Below are 20,224 nucleotides of genomic sequence, written 5' to 3' on the forward strand. Positions count from 1 at the left end.
GTACCGTGTTAGGCTAACCGAGACTTCTCATTTGCACTTACATGTTGTTCTTTGTTGGTTTTGATTGCTTCTGTTGTCCACATTTGTGTGTATATACAATTTACTAAAATTAATGTTGCCCCTTTTGCTAATTTTAGTGAATTATAGCAAATGAGGATGATGTTGATGTTAAAGGGTACAGGGCAAATTCATTTGTTTACGTGCTTGGTTTTTATCAGTTGTTGAAAGCTGAGTGCAGCTTATGTATTTGTGCTGTTCTGTTGGTCTTCAAGGCTCTGTAATAATCTATGATACAGGAAGTAGTTACTCTTAGAAGCAGCCCTACCCAGCACAGAGCTTTCCTGTTGCTTGATCAAATCTAGCTGTGATTTAGTGTTTTAGGCTGGATTACTTATACTGAAGCCCTCTGGGAAGGGAAGCTCTTGTCTGCTTTCAAGGCTGCTTTTAGAAGCTTGATAATCAAAAGATTTCAGCGTCGTGTATGTAAATGCATGACCAGCACGTGTCCTGTTTTACTGTACTTTACATTCAAGGAGAACATTCATCGTTTGTTTAATTGTAGAGTATTGTGCCATTCATAAATGTAGTTTATTGTCATTAATGAAAAAAAGGAAGCTGCATTCTTACAGCAGCGTAACACTGTTTTTGATTGGGACCGCAGCACAGGGAGTGTGTTTGTGATTTGCAGGGCGTTTTCACACACATCTGTGTGTTCATGCGTCTCTCTGCAGTACAGTTAAATGCGTCCTATTACTTAGCATGGATTCGATTCGTTCCAGCATTACGTCATCTGCTGGCAGGCTGTATTTTTAGCCAAGAAATGCAATTGGCTGGCAGCTAATTAAATTACAGCCCTCTGTTTAGCCTGTTTGATGGATGGTCAATGAATGGCCGTTCTTCTAGCACTTTATTTGATGGCAGGGCAGGACGGGGGCGAGTCGAGATGACCAGTGACAGTCCAGCTGAGGAGGGAATTCACTGGGGATCCTCTGGAAAAAACACACACACTGTGCGTGCGTGTGTGTGTGTGTGTGTGTGTGTGTGTGGAATCTGTGAGCGTGTTTATTCCACGGCACGGTGTTTTAATGACTCATGTGTGGATCAAAGATTAAATCATACTAAATTAATCCGGGATGTTTGGCACAAGCGTGGCCGGATGCTGTTGGGGCGAGTCCACACACTGCTGTCAAGTGTTTAACAAAGTCACCAGCTGACTGCTCCACCCATAAACCCGAGATCCATCTGTGTCTGGCTTCATTCCCTTCCCATCACAGGAAAGCAGGAATAAGAACTGTATTTTACACATTTGATATAGATTTGACTAATATCATTGCATTATTATGTAAGTTATGATTTTATAAGAAATGTGTTTTGAATATTTGTTTTTGTTTTTGATATTGTGATACACAAACACATTTCAATAAATATATGTATATTGAAAAAACATTTTAAACTTTCAGTTACCCTTGTTTACAGGTGAATGTGTGCCGCAGCCTGTTTAATAAAGTAAAAGAATACCTTTTTTTTCTTTTTTTTAAAGGGTGCATGCATTTGTTTTGTATGACACAGAGTTTTTGTTTATTTTTTGTTTTGTTTTTTTTATTTATTTTTATATTTTGTAAACTGTTGCTAACATGTTCATATATGAATGCAGGGCTTGACATTAAGGCTTTTTTGTGGTGTAAATGTAATTATTTCTTAAAAATATAATCTCATCAGTGTTCTGTCAGTTCAAATCAGCATATTGGTGATATTTGCCACTAGTGATGTCACAGTACCAAAATTTTAGTATTCGGTACCAATACCAGTGAAAATCCATGGTCCTCTGTACCAATTTCGGTACCAAAGCAAGACACAAAAAAACATGCTTATTAAAAAATGTGACTATACTTTCATGTAATTCATGTAATCGTTTTAATTTTTTGGGAAACCGACTTGGTACCGAAGTACTTTTGACAACACTATTTGCCACCTTAAATTGATTTCTAGGATACTTTTTACCTTTACAAAGGCCCATTCTTTCCCAACCTCATTGAACATGCAGTATTCCATCTTTCACGCCAAATGACGTCACCTTTGTTTCTTTTTGTTAAAACCTATGCATGTTTAACTAAGTCTTTCCCATCCGTAATTTGGAAACAACTCGGAAAGTCAAGTTCTCTTTTTCTTGTCAAGCCCTGAAAAGTGTTTGCAACAGTTTGTAATCGAGATGATCTGGATTCAGTGAAGCATTGTGCTTTTGATTTTTCTATGATGGGCGGTTTAGTTCATTTCATCTGGTGAGGAAGTGCAAGTTTATTTAATCTTTAAAGTGCATGCTGGTGTTTTCTGCACTAGAGTTAGCTCCATGCACCTTACTGTCTTCCAGGCATCTTTCTGTGGATCTACAATAAATCCTCAGAATTCATCTACAAGACGCAACCGGAGCACAGAGGACAGTGCTTATTAGTTGGAAGTCTGTTGGCTTGTATTTCCTTGTTCTTCAGAGATGACTGTAGAAAGTTGTTGTGTTGTCTGGTCTTCTGTGTTATGTTGTTATGGAGATGGACACCAGAGTTGGCTAGTGAACGAGACGCAGTCATTGAAATGCGACCAGTGTTTCTTTTTGTTGGGTGTGGAGGAGAAAAACCGAGTCAGAAAGAAGATTGGAGAGATGTTTTGAGAAATCGATAGTCACATTCATTGTTTTGTCCCGGTGAAATAAAGATTACGATCTATATCACAATGCCTTTAGTTTTTTTTTTTTTTTTTAAAGCCCATAATCCTTTCAAACCTTTCGGTGTCATCTAGCAAAAAATCAAACCTAAGTCAGTTGTGCTACCGTGACCATTTTCCATTTTCATTCTGGTTACAGAATATTATATAGCCCTAGTTTCATACCTGCCCTACTTGGAGGGAAAAATGTTTCCGAGCATTTCAACCAAAAAATTAAAGTCCCACAGAAGACGAAAGTCCCGGACCCATAGAAAACACAGTTGCGTAAAACTATATACTATGAGTTCAACTAGATTCTTTCATTTTGAGTTTGGTTAGGAAGAGAGATGGAGGCGATCCTTTTCCACAGTCTCTCTCTCTCACACACACACACACACACACACACACACACACACACACACACACACACACACAATGCACAAACAAACAACACACACACACACACAACACACAAACAAACTGAGGGGGACACACACAACACACACACACACCTTTGTCACACTCACACATGCATACCTGTGTCCACACACATCAGTGATGGAGACACGCCACAAACACACACACAGCACACATTCACACACACACACACACACACACCACAAACACCCAGGATAGTTTGATGAGGGGAAACGGTTTCCTTTGTCTGCTCCCCAACCTGTGTCAATGACATCAGTGATGGAGAGACGCCACTGGTCCAGCTCACATTCATGAAAGCCCCAGGATAGTTTGATTGGGTAATTACTTGCACCCCAAGCTCAATGAAAAAGTGAAGCCAGCTGCCACATGTCACCTTGTGTGCTCACTGTCAGAGTATGATGAGACTGGTGGGTGGCTTGCCATTTTTCAATACATAATGGTACTGAAATGTTTGAAGCAGTTTCAATACTCATTTTCCACAGTCCTGAGATACTATCTACTCTCGAACTCTCTCTTCTCTCTGAGACACACCACAGAGTGTGTGTTGTAATTATATAAGTATATAGTCCAGTTTGCTGCGTGTTTCAGAGCGTCACTGGACTCTTACACGCGAGCAGCTCATGATCCAGTGTTTTCTGTGGCTCAGAGCAGCTCGCGGTTCACAGAAGATACAGTGAAGTCCATCTCTACATGTACTGTTTAACATGGATTTGGGAGCAGTGTGCACTAATTATGCTGATTTTATCTTTCACATAATTTCCAACATTTTTCGCGACACTACATACTTTCATGCATTTTACACAGATTTATATTGAGAAGTTAAAATTCACTTCAGGTTTATTTGTGTATTGGGTCAAAGCAGCTTTAACAGAAATAAAAGTTAACTGAAAATATACAAATAAAACTATAAAAGCATCTCAGCTATATATATATATATATATATATTTGGTCAAAAGCAGCTTTAACAGAAATATATATATATATATATATATATGTATATATGTATATATATATGTATATGTAATTTATTTATATATAACACATACATACATTATATATATATATATATATGTATATATATATATATACATACATACATACATACATACCATACATGTATATATTATGTATATATATATATATATATATGTATGTATGTATATATAATGTGTGTGTATGATATAATATAAAATTTAGTATGAATTTTACAATAATTTTCAGTAAATATTGAGTCATTTTGTTGTTGTTTTTTTTCTTGTTTTGTTTTTTGCATGTTTGTCTATATAGCTTTATTCATTTTTATTTCAGTTTTGTTACCTTAGTGCAGTGGTTCCCAATCCTGGTCCTGGAGAACCCTATTAAAACACATCTGATTCAACTCATTAGTGAAGACTCCAAGATTTGTGATGTGTGTCAGATAAGAGAGACCGCAAATACGTGCAGTGTTGGGTTCTCCAGGATTGGGAACCGCTGCCTTAGCGGATCAAAGTAAACAACAACAGCAACAAAAAAGATTTTTATTTATTTATTATACTTTTAAGATAATGTTTCTTTAATAGTTTTAGTTTTGGTGAACTATAGTAACCCTGATAGACACTTTGAGCTTTCCTGTAATTTTCCAACATAATGTAAGTTTGAGGGTGTAACTCTTTCAATTGAAGTAATTGTCACTTTTATTGTCATTTTTCTGACTTTAAAGCAAGCATGAAATACTCATTATTTTACAATGCAGTTATAGTATAATAGTAGTATATGTCTGTTCAATAATAATAATAATAATGTGATTATTATTATTATAGTAAAGAAATACTTAGACTACGGTCAAACAAAAACTGAATTAGACTTAAAATTTTTACCCTTAATTTTGTGGGAATTTTCCCCTGTGGTATTGACAGTGATATATGGAATATCGATATTTTTCAAGGTATTGCATCAAAAATTCAATAAATTCCATTTTTGTGACAACGCTGGGCTTTGACTGCCCTCCCGAGTGCTCCAAAACAAACAAACAAGTGCAGAGCCCTGCGTAGTGGGTGCGTGTAGTAATTATGTCTCCTGATTATTATGAGTAGGATTCTTCTCCTGCAGTCCACTTCCTGTGTTGTTTGTGTGCAGCTGTTAGAGGAGAAGCAGGTCTAGAGTATCAGACTCGGGTTACTGTGTGAATGCGGAACAAAGAGCGAGGCTTGACCCTGATCTTCTTACTCACACATACAAAGTTTGGCAAGTTCACTTCCACAAACGCATCTGACTCTTAACCGTGTTTCCCTCCAGCTGACCTCGTTTTCAGCTCCATCGCATCAGAGGCCAGGTTTAGCTCTTCTGCTTTTCATCCCTCCCTGTGCCAGTGTTTGTCGATGTAGTTCCTAACCTCGTCATATGTGTCTTCATGCAGATGTGAAGAAGGACTGGTCAGATCACGCGCTGTGGTGGGAGAAGAAGAAGACCTGGCTGCTAAAGACGCACTGGACGCTGGATAAATACGGCATTCAGGCCGACGCCAGGCTGCTCTTCACGCCGCAGCACAAGCTGTTACGCCTGCAGCTGCCCAACATGAAGCACATGAGGGTGAAGGTCAACTTCTCTGACCGCGTCTTCAAGGCCGTGTCTGACATCTGCAAAACCTTCAGTGAGTGCTGCTGCCTTCCCTAAAATATTGCTCCACTTTTTCAAATCTCCATTAGCATAACTCGATCTCCCCGCTGGTCGTGAAGAACAGTAAGTCAGGATAATTGTGTTATTTTGCTATACATTAGAGCGCATTCAGCCTTCAGTGCTGAGAACAGATGTAGGCTTTGGTAGAGAGATGGTGCTAAATCAGAAAACAGCGACAGCTCAGAGGCCCCATCAAATACACTGACAAACACAATTGTTTTCATGTGCTGATGTATTTCCTGTAGACCAATCTAAGGGCACATGCTTTTTAAAAAGCCTACAGCCTTTAGCTTTGTAACACCCCAGCTAATGTTAGCGTGCTGTTTTTAAAACGGTATGTGAAACAGTGCATTATACGTATAGCAATAAACATCTAAAGTATGCTTTGTCAATACTGATTAATGCTTATGTGGATATCTTGGACACTGATGATCAATATAATGCCAAAATATACTATATCAGTCAGTTTAATCATAATAAAACAACATTGCCGCAATATAGTTAGTACTTTTTTCACATAATACTTATTTTGAAAATCAAATTGTTAAAAAAATAAAAATAAATGGAACTTGATTAATCTGCCAAAGACAATGTAAACACACAGGGTTTAGACAATAACTCTTCAGCGGCTAAAGCATCCCTATCCCTAGTAGCATTGAATTAGTATAGTATTTTAATTAATTCACTTTCACACAGTATTGCAGCATTTCAGTTAAACCTGTAGTCCTCATATTAACAACAAAGTAACAAACAGAAAAATTGCGCCAGTAAAAAATGTCATTTTAATTTTCAATGTCTTCAATAACTAATGTGAGCGCTGTAAATGAACCCAGACCCTTTTGTGTGGTTTGCTGTTTAACATGCATTAAGGAGCAGTTTTCTTTATGTACTCTATTCGTTCTGCTCTGTTTTTAATTGTTGGTATGTACACATGCATCAGACGGATGTCGTGTTTGCTGTTATGTCTTGTTTTGTTCTCAGCATCTCAAACTGTGCGCTTCTCTTCATGAGATGCTCACAAGTTGTCTGTTTCGTTCTGTTGTGCTCTTATTTCATCTGTAAATGGACCTAGCACAGAATCTGGCTCAAATAATACACTGATGATGATGCTGATGATATTTACTTCTGTGCATCATTATTCTACCTTTCGGAAAATCCTGTGGTGCTGCTGTTGTTTTGAGGCTTGTGATAATGCCTGAATAACTGAATTGGTTAAAGGTGTGCTTGACCACATTTCTTGTTTTCTGGCCTTTTGACTGGTCTTTATTATTTGTTAAACACTAATCTGTATTACGTAGCATAGATAAGACCCAGCATGCCCTTGAACCGCTCCAAATCCTGTTTCGTAAACCGTTCTTATCAGTGTAACTGGCTGATGGTAACTTTTCCTTGTCCGTATTTAGAAATCAAGGCCTTATGAGCACTTATGAGCAAAAAAACTCTTTCGACCAGGAAAGAAGTCAGATGACTTCCTCTCTCAAATTGATTTGAATTGATCCTCAATTCTCACACACACAAAAATAGGTATTTACATTTATTATTTATGTGAATACTTCAGTAGATCAACAGGATTTATTGTTGTAAAAGGCCAAAATAATCATTTTTTGTAACTACAGCCTCACAAAGCAAAACATCTAACAGCTATATTTTATTTCAAACCTGAAAAAAAAAGGAAAAAAAAAAAAGAGATTGACATGAGAGATGGGTTTGATTCCAGTTTTGATTCCTCTTAACAATTCCAGGTCCTTAACGGTTCAGTTTAATTATTATTTTAGGACTTAGTACAAATAGATTGGTAGCATTGATATAGATATTTTTTTAAGGTAAGACTTTAAAGTTTTTTTTTGTACAAATAGATTGGTAGCATTGATATAGATTTTTTTTTTATTGAGACACAGTTAGTTCTGAGAAAAGCCCCAGCATTGTTTGTTTGCAAATGACACTGGAGTTTGATATTTTGTTATCTAATGCAGTGGCATTCGTGTATTTAGTGTCCAGATGCATGTCTTGTAGAGCGTGTGGAGTAGTGTGAGGAAAGGATGAGGGTCAGGAGGTTTACAGCAGTAAAGCTGGCAGCAGCTGCAGACAGACAGTGAGACGGTGATCACTCAGCTCACATACGCTGTCTCTCTCTCTGTGTCTCAGCTGCCAGAGACATTGGGAGTCTCCTCTTCATTGGAATCACTTGGTCATGGAGCCAGAGTTTGCCAGTGATGAGAGAGATCCACAGAAGTGGACGTCTGCTCAGGAATCACAGATAACCAGAAATGAATGGTGCTTGAAGCACACGTGATATTTAAATGCCCCTATTAAGAGGATAGTTCACCCAAAAAGTGAAAGTTTGCTGTAAATTTTTCTTAAACCCTCAGGTCATCGAAGATGTAGTTGACTTTTTTTAGTTCTTCAGTAGAACAGTAAAGAAGATTTTAATCTGAAACTGTGGTCTTTGGTGAATTATAAAATGCACGTCAGCGGCTGCCGTCAATTTGAGAGTTATAAAAAAGCATATACATGCAACACAAAATGAATACCTGAGGCTCCTGTGGTCTCATAAAGCGAAACGATTGGTGTGTTAGGGCCCATATGAAATCAGTTTTATTTTTTCCAAATTCCATGTATATGAAAGACAAAATGAATACCTGTTTCCGTTAAAATTTTTTTTTTTTTTTTTTTTTTTTTTTTTTTTTCGTTTAAATTTTTCTCGACTCCTTTTTAATGGTTAAATTTTTTTTTTTAATTGTATTATTTATAATTCATTTATAATTATTTAACTTATACATTTTCACATCAATTTATTAAAAGTTTAACAAAAATTACATGTTTAGGGCCCTATCAGATGTTTTATTTTTTCTTCACCATATGTTTTATTGTTATCTAATTCAGTGTTGTTGCATGTCTGATTATTTAAATGCATAAAAACAACTTTTTTCTTAAAATAGCCTTATGAAATGTTTTTTTTTCCTCAGAAATTCTGTTGTGTATTTAAATTTATCTGGTTATCAAATGAAGGCATAAAACATTAATTAATCTTTTAATTACAGAAAATTAAGCAAACATTATTTTTAAGGAATAATCACACAGCATTTCTTCCATGTTTTAATTTTAATAGTAAATCCCCTTTGTTTACCAAAAAATAATGTTTTTTTTTTTTTTTTTTTTTTTTTTTAGTAGTAGTAGGCTATGTACATTCTGCTGAACAGTAGTAATACATTTCTGGCAAATACTTTAAATTAAATTAAACCGGACTTTTATTTTGACGGGTTGCCGTGAAGACAGTTCTGTGTATGTGATTTGACACTAGTTTTACAAATGCTCATGAAGAGACTCTCAGAGCAGTTCTGGAGATGTTGTTCATGTGTTTACGTCCTCATTTAGAGAGACAGCAGACGCTGAAATCACCGCGACTCGTCACGCGTGCTTCAATTTGTGTGTAATAAACAAAACCGTGGTTCTGCGACATTCATTTACAGTCACACAGAACATGCAGGACTCATATTTAAATCGACTTTTCCGGCTTAATATTTACAGATATTAATTCATATTGCGATTTGATTTGTGTAATGACCTACTTTTGATTAATTAATTCAAAATTTGACAAATTCCGTGACATTCCGCGCTAAACTGTAAATTCAGTTTTTTTTTTTTTTTTTTTTTTTGGATTCCGTCCACGTTTTTTGCATCGCGGAAATCATAGGGTCCTAGTATGTGCAAGAAACTGAACATTATTAACTGAATTTTATATTATATTTATTTTATTATTTATTTTTGATATTTTAATGTGCGATTTAATATGTGTGATTTTATAAGTGTGAGAATATCAGTATGATGTAATAGAAGAATAATGTACACATATGGATATTGAATTTTTCTGAAATAATTTGTGTTCTTCATATATCTGACTGCTTGTATTTATTGACAAAATTGTATAAATATGAAGGTTAATTGAAAATTGAGGATGCAGTGATATCGAATTGAACCGAATCGATGACATAATCATAACCGAAGCGTAAGGCCAGTGTAGGTTCACACCCCTAATGGTTATGTATATTATATTGCATTTCTGTCAATAGATCTTTGTAAATATTGCACATTTAATTTATTTGATTCCTCAGTGTTCGCTAAACATGCTGTTATTTATTATTCGGTATATAATACAGCATGCGGTGTATGCCATGCTTCATCTTATTCAGTTTTGTTAATTAACGTCATGTAAGATTGTTTGTCACTGTAGCCAAATGATTTATTGTTGTGCTTTTTAATTAAGTGTAACAATGTATCCATCTTTTGTTTTAGTCTTAAAAAGAGAAAGGTGTATAGATTATAAGCAAAACAGACGATTATCTTTTCTTGTAAAACGTGACACCAAGATCGCGAATTCGCAAAAGAGGAATTCACGTTCACAAAATAAGAACGGGTTGAATGCTGAACACGTTCATTACCATACAACTAAACTATGATAAAAGTTCTTCGGCATGCATTAATTAATCCCAGGTTAAGACAACAACTGAGAAAGTTAGTCGTGACTCGTAAAAGAGCAACCAGTGGGAAGAATGGGTCTAGAGCCCCGTGATATGCAGGTACTTACTTTAGGCCTTAAACTGAAAATGGTTGTGAATAGCTGTGATGTGAAGTGCAGCTCTTGAATTAGTCTGTGTTTTCATTCAGAGTCCGCTTACTCTCTCTCTGGTGCTGTCAGTTGTTCTGGTGGGCGTTTTCTCCTCGCGTTACTGTTGTATTCTCATGTGAGGCATGAAGTGATTAGGAGTGTGTGTATTATTTGCCTCCTAGAGCGAGCAGACTGCGTTCCTGCAGAGCGCTCTGCCCAACACACAGACCGCTCGTCAGAGAATAAATGAAATGAGAAATGTGTGGTTTCTCAGTCAGAGCGTTCTCTGCGAGTTTCTTGAGAGTTACGGCTGTTTGATTTGGGAGCGTTTGCTGAAGGATCTTCTGTTTGTTGATTGGAATTTCAGAGGAGGCGCTCGCTCCCTCGCAGCACTCCAGTGACCTGCTACAGTTCGCTCACATATGGCTGTAAAAGGGCAGACTCGGAGAGAGAGAGAACTGCCATCTGGTAGTCCTTAAAACCTCTGGAATGCTTTTGCTTTAGTAACACAACTAAACAAGCCATTCCTGCCAAGCCATGAAGCCCCTCCCCAACACACTCCGTCACACTCGTTTCCTCCAGAGCTGTGGAAAATCCAGGGAGTGCGAGTCGTCCTGCCATAATGCTTAAAGTAGTGCAGAATTAAACTGCGAGAATTTCAATAAAAAGTCATTTAATGCTGAAACTGTCACTGCCGATTACTGGCAATGGTTTTTTTGAATGTTTCACTCTGCATGAGTCGTCTTCTCAAGGGTTCTTTAGATCGCTGGACTGCTTTAGACATCTTCAGACACTGTTTAGGGCCCTCTGATTTTTGGAAAATGCGGACGAAAACCAGTCACAACAATGGAATTTACAGTATAACACGCAATGTTATGGAATTCAGCAAATTTTGAATAAATAAATCAAAAGTAGGGCTGGTCTTATCATGATATAGACTAGTGCCTAGGAATATTAAACTGCAAAAGACTGCTATTGAAAAATGAAGTCTGCATGTCTAAAGTAATAATGCTTTTTTTTTTTTATTTAATTGTATTTTTATTTTTTAATTCTTCAATTTTTTTTTTTTTTTTTTTTTTGTGTAAGTTGTTGAATATGTTTTTTTGTAATTGTAAAAGAAAGTTAAATTTTGAATTTCGTTACATTTTAAAAGATTAATTTAATGTTTTATCCCTTAATTTGATTAGCACTGTAGTAGTTATAATAATTATTATTATTAAATTAAATTGCATAAGCATTGCATGATTTTCGATTGCTGAAATTTAATTTAACCATTAAAGAGTTAATTAATTAAAGATAAAACATTTTATTTGTTGGATAGAATTTTTCACCCTGTGCAGAGTTCGAGGTCATCTTGGAAAGTGTAATTTTATCTAGAATTGAGTTTAAGAAGATTTCAGTAGTGCTTGCACATGCAGAACATTTTTATAATTTTGTAATTAACATTATGTGAATAATTAATGCAATTCTAGCAGCGAAGCATGAGATCTATAAAAACCTGATATGAACCACATGCTCAGCCCTGCAAGCATGACATCATGGCCACTCTAGGAGCAATTATTTCTGGATAAATGAGATGACTAAGCCAGCTTGTTTTAAAAAATGTACATTACATATACATGACTTGTGATGTGCCTCTATTCATCTAGACTTATTGAAGCTTGCGTTTGTCTGTTTCTAAGTCTCCACTGCATGTCTTTTGCTGTTGAAATGACACATCTTGTGTCTTGAGGGTGATGGTCCGACCTTTTAATTAGAACGAGTCACTCTTCCACAGACATCCGGCATCCTGAGGAGCTCTCCGTACTGCGCAAGCCCCGCGACCCCAAGAAGAAGAAGAAAAAGCTGGAGGAGGCGGAGGAGGAGGCGCTGGAGCTGGAAGGACCACTGCTCACTCCTGGATCAGGTACGTCCCGTATCGCCGTCACCATTCCTCTGAGAATATCAATGCACTGATCTCTCTATCATTACCTTCTCAAAATATCTATAAGGTCCATTTTAGGAAATAGTAGGGTTTTTTTTTTTTCAGTACCTAGTGAGCTGCCTACATGAGTCAGCATTATAACCATCATGGAACATAACAAGTCATTGGTTTTCAGTCCTAGTCCTGAGGTTCAGCCACACTGCACATTTTCTGTCTCCCTTATTCAACACACCATACTCAGATCATCGACCCGTTTGGACGGAGCTAAACTAAGTTTCTGTCTCTGACAGCTGATAAATGCTGCCTCTGCAGACAGGATACAGAGGTGGGAAGGCAACAAGGCGTTTCTGAATCCAGTGCTCATCTCACATCCAGTCTACTGAGATAGCTTCATCTGACTAGGTTTTGAAAGCAGGATACGATGTATTCTACACTGCCTGTGATATCCCACAATCCTGTGCATGCATTCAATTTTAGTAGTTAAAAAGCTTATCTATTTAATTGGAATCATGAAGCTTGTGTAATTTAACAGCAATTTATTAACATTGTAACAAAAGCAAAATTTTTAGGGCACTATGAATTCCATTTTATTTCTCTGTTTTAATGCTTTAATAACGTTTTAATAATCAAAAAGCATGTCTAATCAACTGAACTCATAAAATATCATTCTTACGATAAAAGTGCCCTTTTTGTCAGGTTTTATGCCTTAATTTGATCATCACCATTATGTGTTAAATCAGAAATCCAGAAAAAAATTCAAGTGTAATGAAAAAATAGATTGTGATCAATTCTTTGATTCAGTCCTTATTTTCTCAATCGCTGCATCATAGGCACTAAAGATATGCTAATGTGAAATGTCCAGTGCTCTGGGTCCCCTAGACAGGATTGAAACCCAGTAAGTGCCCAAGCAACTCAACCCAGTTGATTTTAATAGAGTTTGGTACTTCTCTCTGCAACAAACTTGAGGCATGGTTCATATCCATCACAAATCATGCAGGTTGGGTTACGCACTGAGGTGCTTGGGATTTGAGGTTAGGTTGGATCTTAAACCCAAGTATGAGCAATAGATAGCGACGGTTGACTTAACCAACTCTGATTGTCGTGCCACATTGCATTGCTTTGTTTGCGTCGTACACAGTGTTTGATAGTGTGGAACCCATGAAGCTCCATAATGATGTGTGTGTGGTTGAAGAGCAGGAAAACAAAAGGCTTGTTATGTTGAAACAGTGCTGAAATGAGAAATGTGTGGGTTGAGAGCAGCGTATCATTTGCAGGCCTGCTGCGGAGCGTGAATGGTTCAGATTCCGCACATATTTGGTCACGCTGCCATTTTGAAACCGAGCAGCTACATCACCGAGCGCCCCACACATGAAGCGCTACAATCCGTTAACGATGCACAGAGGACAGACTCCATCTCCTCAGGTCAACATGAATAGGGTGTATTGTCCCAAATGCATCCCCCATGCAAACTCAACACGCAGGCCAAAACGCTTGTGTCTGGGATCTGTTCTACACTTGTTCCTTCATTAATACCATTTGACCTCATGATGACCCTCATTAAAATAGTGCAGGACTCCCCATGTTTAAGGTCCATAAAGACGCTGGTTTTTACCGCACAAAGGGTCCTTTAGGAAGGAGAAAATGGAACGGGAGCCGCCATGAGCCGCTTTGAGCCGAAGACCCGCCGCTTGATCTCTTCTCGGAGGGATTTCAGTTCGAGTCGCCGTGATAGGGATCGCTCTGATAACGGTGTGACCAGGACATGAGCTCCACTCATAAGTATTGTTGTCCCTTTCCCTTCCTCTACGGATCTTCAAACAACACCATCTCCTCTAGAAGTAGAGCTCTGTCCTCTCCTGGTCTGTGTCTGGACTTCATATACACATTTATGCATTTAGCAGATGCTTTTATTAGAAGAGGAACAAATGCAATTTGTCAAAGAGACTTCAATATTTAGAACATATAAAATCCTTGTTTATTAGACAACTACACTAGAAAGTAAGCTAGAGAAGAGCAGAAACACAGATTGATTCATTTACGTATTTACTTGTGTGAGATAAGCTAAAAGTACAAATACCATGTTCTTTAGGTGGACTAAAAATGTTACGATCAGCTATTAATCTAATATTATATGTAAAATAACTAGTTTTAAAAATGTGTTGCTGTCCAGCAATTAAAATACAGTGAAGTTGAGTCAACAGATTTTGATGTGTTGAGTTGATATTAAATTGATAACTGTGAGGTTTAATTACAAAAATGTGGTATATTGTTTGTGTCTCAAATTTTGAACAGAAAATAAAGCTGCTCTTAGAATACCTACTTTGACTTTAAGGTGGGTGAACAATATTTTCCAATACTTTCTATAGGTAAAAAAATAAACAAAATTAAAAAAAAGCCTTATTTGTGGAAAGTAGGGCTGCCCTCAACTAAGGATTTTTCTGGTCGACTAGTAGTCTTTCAATATGAAGCATTAGTTGACTAATTGCACGTTTATTAATAATCCATCTAAATCATTATTATGAGCCTTTAATTGCCTATAGCCTAATAAGTGCTCAAGCACATGCATAAAGCTTGCACTGTGCAGTGCACCGCAGAAGTAATGATTATGAATGTTTCAGGGAAAAACCGTAAGGAGGCTGTATTAACATTTTAATAATTTGATAAACTAGTGCTTTCTTTATTCTTGGTTTGAGAGACACTGACTCGTCATCTCCGCAGTAGTGATGCGCCTGTATGCATGTTTCATACGCATTACATAATCTGAGAATATTTGTCTTCCATTTGAATTGGTTCATTTGAAAGTATACATTTCACTCTCTATAGATATATTTTTAATGTCTATAAGTCAAAGATATACACAGTTTCGCGCTCATGTTCACAGAGACCGAGACGGCAGAAAGAGCATCCTGTTTGCTTTCATTATTTCACAAAAGCATGATTTGTTGTTATTGTGAGTGCACACAAATACACGTAGAGTCCTTACAGATTTGAAAGATGTATTACTCTTATCTTTATGACCAAAAATGACCAGTATTTTAGCTTCACGCTCCGCACAGACACAATACGCACATTTCTCTAGGTTAACATTAGATTGAGTGGCCATGTAAAGTTGCTAATACTAACATTTCAGATGATAAGGCATTTTTGAGGTTGATGAATGATAGCCTGATGTACTTTATTACCGCTGACTAACCATTAATGATCTGTTAGTCACAGACTGTGTGACTTTGTCTGTGGATTATTTATTTATTTTTTTATCTTTTTCTGCGACTAAGCAACTAATATAATTTTGGTCAGCCAAGCCTCTTCTGGTCGAGTGACGATTAGTCTACTATTAGGGGGCAGCCCTAGTGGAAAGTGAATGAGTTTAATGAAAAGGATAAAGTGAATGACGTTTATTAGGAATGTGTATGAACATCTTAGGTCTGCCCTCTTTGCCTGAACTTTTTAATCATTCATTTATTTATTTGAGATATTAGTTCTTTTCTTTTTGAAACTTTGGTTTACTTCTGATGTCTCATTTTGCATGGTAACGCTTTCCTTTTCCTCCAAGCTGTTAATCTCTTTAATCTATCCTTTCATTCCCCCTCTTTCTCTCTGTTTTTCCTTTTCTCCATTTCCTTCCATTCCTCAAGCCTCTGAGATACTATACATTGGACCGGTAAAAGGTAAGGCTCACTGTTTTTCTGGCTTCCTGCATTGCTTCCTTCACCTCCTCTCACCACAGCTGGAGCAGTCAGCTGACCACTGCTGACCCTGAGAAATCCCTGGCTCTGGTCACCTGACTCTCTGCTTCAGTGTTGAGGGTCATGGGATGAGCTTTGCCCAAACACTGCATTCCCTTACATTCCCTTATCGGTTGTTAAAATTGTCTTGCTTTGTCCTAAAATCGAATTAAAAGTAGGGATAAAAGACTGAAAGGTCAGGTCAAGGAGCTACCCAGCAAATGCTGCTTGGTATTATTATTATTATTTTTAACCCAGCCAGTACTGACATTGATTATTCAAGCTTTATCTCAAGCTCATCATAACTGGTTATAAAAACAAGCAGGCATATCAGGATGCACTTGATGGACAGCATGTGTGTGCACTGAACAGTTTACTAAGGTTCAAGGTTCTGTATTGAATGCATATGTGACATACAAAGAACTTTGAACTTTTAGTGCAGTTTAATCAAGAGCATCCCTACTACATGCTGCAAAAGTTTTTCTGCAGTTGGAAGGAAGGAAATACCAGTTCTTGCAAGGCAACGAAACAATAGTGGTCAAAATGAAGTCAAATACACAGGGATTGGAAATAAAATACAGGAAAGAGCCAATAACACATTCATCATGCAAATAAATGCAAGAAAGAATTCTCAGTATGGAAATCAGATATTGATGCACGCCTAAGGCTGAGATGAATGTCCCTGCCACTGTTTTCATTGGTGCAACTTCACTGCTGCTGAATCTCCAACGCAACAGAAAAGAAATTATATTTTATCTGAGCTGTGGTTTTGGAATCTGAATTGAATGTAACAAATTAAATTGCCATCAAATAAAGGCTAAATGTGTGTTTTGTCCTGCAGGCTGCACACAAAAGCAAGCAATACAGCGTGACCAGTGTAGTCCGATCCACAAGAAAATGACTATATTTGCATTTATTCTTATAATGAATTGTTCCAAAAATCTGGCAAATTTAAGGAATTCCAGATCTTTCGCCAGCTCGACCGGGTGAATCTGAGAGATATTCGTGATCTGGCCTGTTTCCACAAACGTATGTAGCGTTCTTTGTACATTCAGCTGAAGCCAGCAGATATAGAGAGAGTGTCTATAGACCTCTTGTAGAATTTTTTTTTTTTTCCCCCAACTCAAGCTCTCTGACTTTTCGATTTTTCCAGTCAGCAAGGATTTAGGGATGGATTGTAACTAGTGTTTTCAACCCAGAACTGCTATTTCTATGGTGGAATGAGAGTGATGGGTGGGCATCAGCCCAGGAACCAACAGAGGAACCATGTTGGTGGAAATAAGGGGCATAAATGCTTTGCTGAATCGTTCAGAGCATTTACTGAATCAACATCTGACTCACTCTCGAAATGATGCCAGGTTTAAGAAGCAGCCATCACAGTTTCAGTACAACAGACTTTAAATGGATAGTTTCTGTTCCTCCACTGAAAGTTCATTCCACCAATACACTGATGCTTCAAAAATAAATAAATAAATACACTGTAAAAGTAATCCATGTAAATCTAATGGTTGAATCCAAGTCTTCTGAGGACGTAATGATTGCTTTGCTTTATGAACAGGTTTAACGAGCGCACATATTTGCTTGGCAAACAAGAACAACCCTCATTGGTTCTTGCGGAAGTTCATATGTGTCCCTGGAGCACAAAAGCAGTCTTATATTGCTGGGGTATATTTGTAGCAATAGCCAGAAAAACATTGTATTGGTCAAAATTATTGATTTTTCTTTTATGCAAAAAATCATTAAGATATTAAGTAAAGATCATGTTGCATGAAGATTTTTTTTAAATTTCCTACCATAAATGTATCAAAACCTAATTTTTGATTAGTATATTGATAGTATATTGATTTTGATTAGAATATGCATTGCTAAGAACTTCATTTGAACAACTTTAAAGATGATTTTCTCAATATTTAGATTTTTTTTGCTCCCTCAGATTCCAGATTTTCAAATAGTTGTATCTCAGACAAATATTGTCCTCCTAACAAACCATACATCAATGGAGAGATTATTTATTCAGCTTTCAGATCATGTATAAATCTCAATTTCGAGAAATTGACCCTTATGACTGGTTTTGTGGTCCAGGGTCACATGTGCTTGCATGACACATGAGAATGAACCTCACCAGTTTTCTCACATTCACAAACACTGTGAGCTTCTGTTTACCACACAGACTGTAGTCAGTGTAGCATCATATTTAAATTCTGACATTAGGGATAGACGTACAGTGTCCATTTGTTTTTAACCGCATACCAAATGTTCAGTTGAAGAAACATCATTCCAAAAGACTTTCAGTGGCCCTAGAAACTCTTTTAGCCCATAAAACGATGCATGCCATACTGTAAGTCTATCCCTCACTTCTCGTTTTCAGTCTAATTCATTATGTTGAATTATACCGATTAGTCTGATGTGATGTGCTCTAAGTATGTACATCGATCAATGTTTGTATATGAATTCTAAATTAGATCTGTTTATCATATTAAGCCATTGTGTCTCCTCAGAAGACTTGGATTAAACCACTCTCTTCATATGGATTTCTTTTAGATCAAAGTTTTGGCTGCATGGACTTTTAATGGAGGGACAGAAGCCTCTCAGGTTTCATCTTCATTTGTGTTTCAAAGGTGAACAAAATCTTATGGGTTCGGAACGACAAAGTTGAGGAAATTATGACAGAATTATCATTTTTGATGATAATTAAAAGCTATTAAAGTTACTACAAAACAGTCTGAATAGAGTCTGCAAGTTTGAGCCAAAATAATTACAGAAAATGATGAATTAATATAAGAGGCCTTGCAGCACTGTTATTATCTAATAGATTAGTAAAACAGTTTGTCATTTGGCATAGGAGTAAGTGAACACTCACTGTTCATGGTTTTATACGTGCCTTCAAGCATGAGTCTGAGCTGAAGCCTCAGTGTGATGTGTGTTTGTGGATCAGGATTCATTTGAACATTCCCAAACAGTGCGTAGAGTCGAGTAAACATCCGAACGCAGGCCTCCTCGGTGTAAACCCCTCCAGTGACCTTCCTCTGAGTTTCTTTTCTCATGACCTCTGCCACCCCACAAGCACTTCCTGTCCCTCTGCATGACTGTGGCCTCTCACTGCCACATACGTGGTTTTGCTTCTGTGTTTTACTCACTCTGTGATCGGTTGCTTGAGTGGTTAGAGAAGAATGTGTAGTATAACTGTGATTTGTCTGATTTATGACAGTAGATAAACAAGTTTATTCAGTTGACATGATGATTGTATCTTCACATTAAATTGCATCTTTGCACCGCTAGCAGAAGTTTATTTTTGCGTTGCATTATTGCTCACACAGTCTAAGACATTTAGTGTGGGCTGTCATTGCTTTAAAAGGATTCATTTGCATATATCTATTATATATTGAATTTGCTTAATTTTTTTTTTTTTATTTATTTTTTTTATTAATTGAATTATTTAAATATTTAAAAGTTTTATTTTTTTTTGTTGTTGATGTGTTTTCACTCAGAAATTTCAGAATTAATTACAAAGAAAATAAGACATTGTGTGACGTAAACATAAAGTAGGAAAACTAAAACAGAATAGTATTTTATTGTAAAACATACTCCAGTAATCTTTGTTTTATTTATTACTAAGGAATGAATGAAAAAAAAAAAAAAAAAAATATATATATATATATATATATATATATATATATATATATATATATATATATATATATAAAACCTGGTAAATATGACTAAGTCCATTAAGTGTGACTTCTGTTGTGATTATATTTACAATATAGAATAGCCTCTCTTAACTTTTATAAATGTTTGCTACATGATAAGCGTATATTAAGGACACTTCCACTCATTAAGGTTTTCTTTTATTGATCTAGTTCATTAGGTGTCATCCTTTCACTAGCTCTAGTGGTCAGATGAAGGTTATAGTTGGTCTGTGGGTGTTGTGCCATGACATGCGTCACAGCTGGAGAACAGCTGATCTTATGTAATATTAATTAACATCTAGGAGTCTCCTTTTAATAATAACCAGCAGGACCTGTGCAGTTTGAGGTCCGTATGGAGAATGGTAAAAGTGCTCCAGTTGTCCTGTAGGCATTGACTGGAGTGTTTAAAAAATGATGCTGCACTAATGGACTGAATGTGTTAATGGTGTGTGGTGATAACAGCTGTAACGGTGCACTGAGCCCCAGCTGATTC

At 36.8% G+C, this 20,224-nt stretch overlaps 2 protein-coding genes across 5 annotated transcripts in view; one reads left to right on the top strand and one right to left on the bottom strand.

The window, feature by feature from the left end:
• Positions 1 to 20,224, bottom strand: part of LOC109087857 (NUMB endocytic adaptor protein) — a 590,428-nt gene that overhangs the window by 359,848 nt on the left and 210,356 nt on the right. The window lies entirely within an intron of this gene.
• The window catches only part of LOC109087523 (fermitin family homolog 2-like), a 58,194-nt gene that overhangs the window by 17,907 nt on the left and 20,063 nt on the right, over positions 1 to 20,224 (top strand). Inside the window, exons 3-5 of the mRNA XM_042742059.1 lie at positions 5,528 to 5,761; positions 12,171 to 12,299; positions 15,953 to 15,985. Of these exons, the coding sequence (XP_042597993.1) occupies positions 5,528 to 5,761; positions 12,171 to 12,299; positions 15,953 to 15,985 (396 nt within the window). The remainder of the gene's footprint in view (positions 1 to 5,527; positions 5,762 to 12,170; positions 12,300 to 15,952; positions 15,986 to 20,224) is intronic.

Source organism: Cyprinus carpio, chromosome B17 (genome assembly GCF_018340385.1).
Source record: "Cyprinus carpio isolate SPL01 chromosome B17, ASM1834038v1, whole genome shotgun sequence".
Classification (NCBI taxonomy): Eukaryota; Metazoa; Chordata; class Actinopteri; order Cypriniformes; family Cyprinidae; genus Cyprinus; species Cyprinus carpio.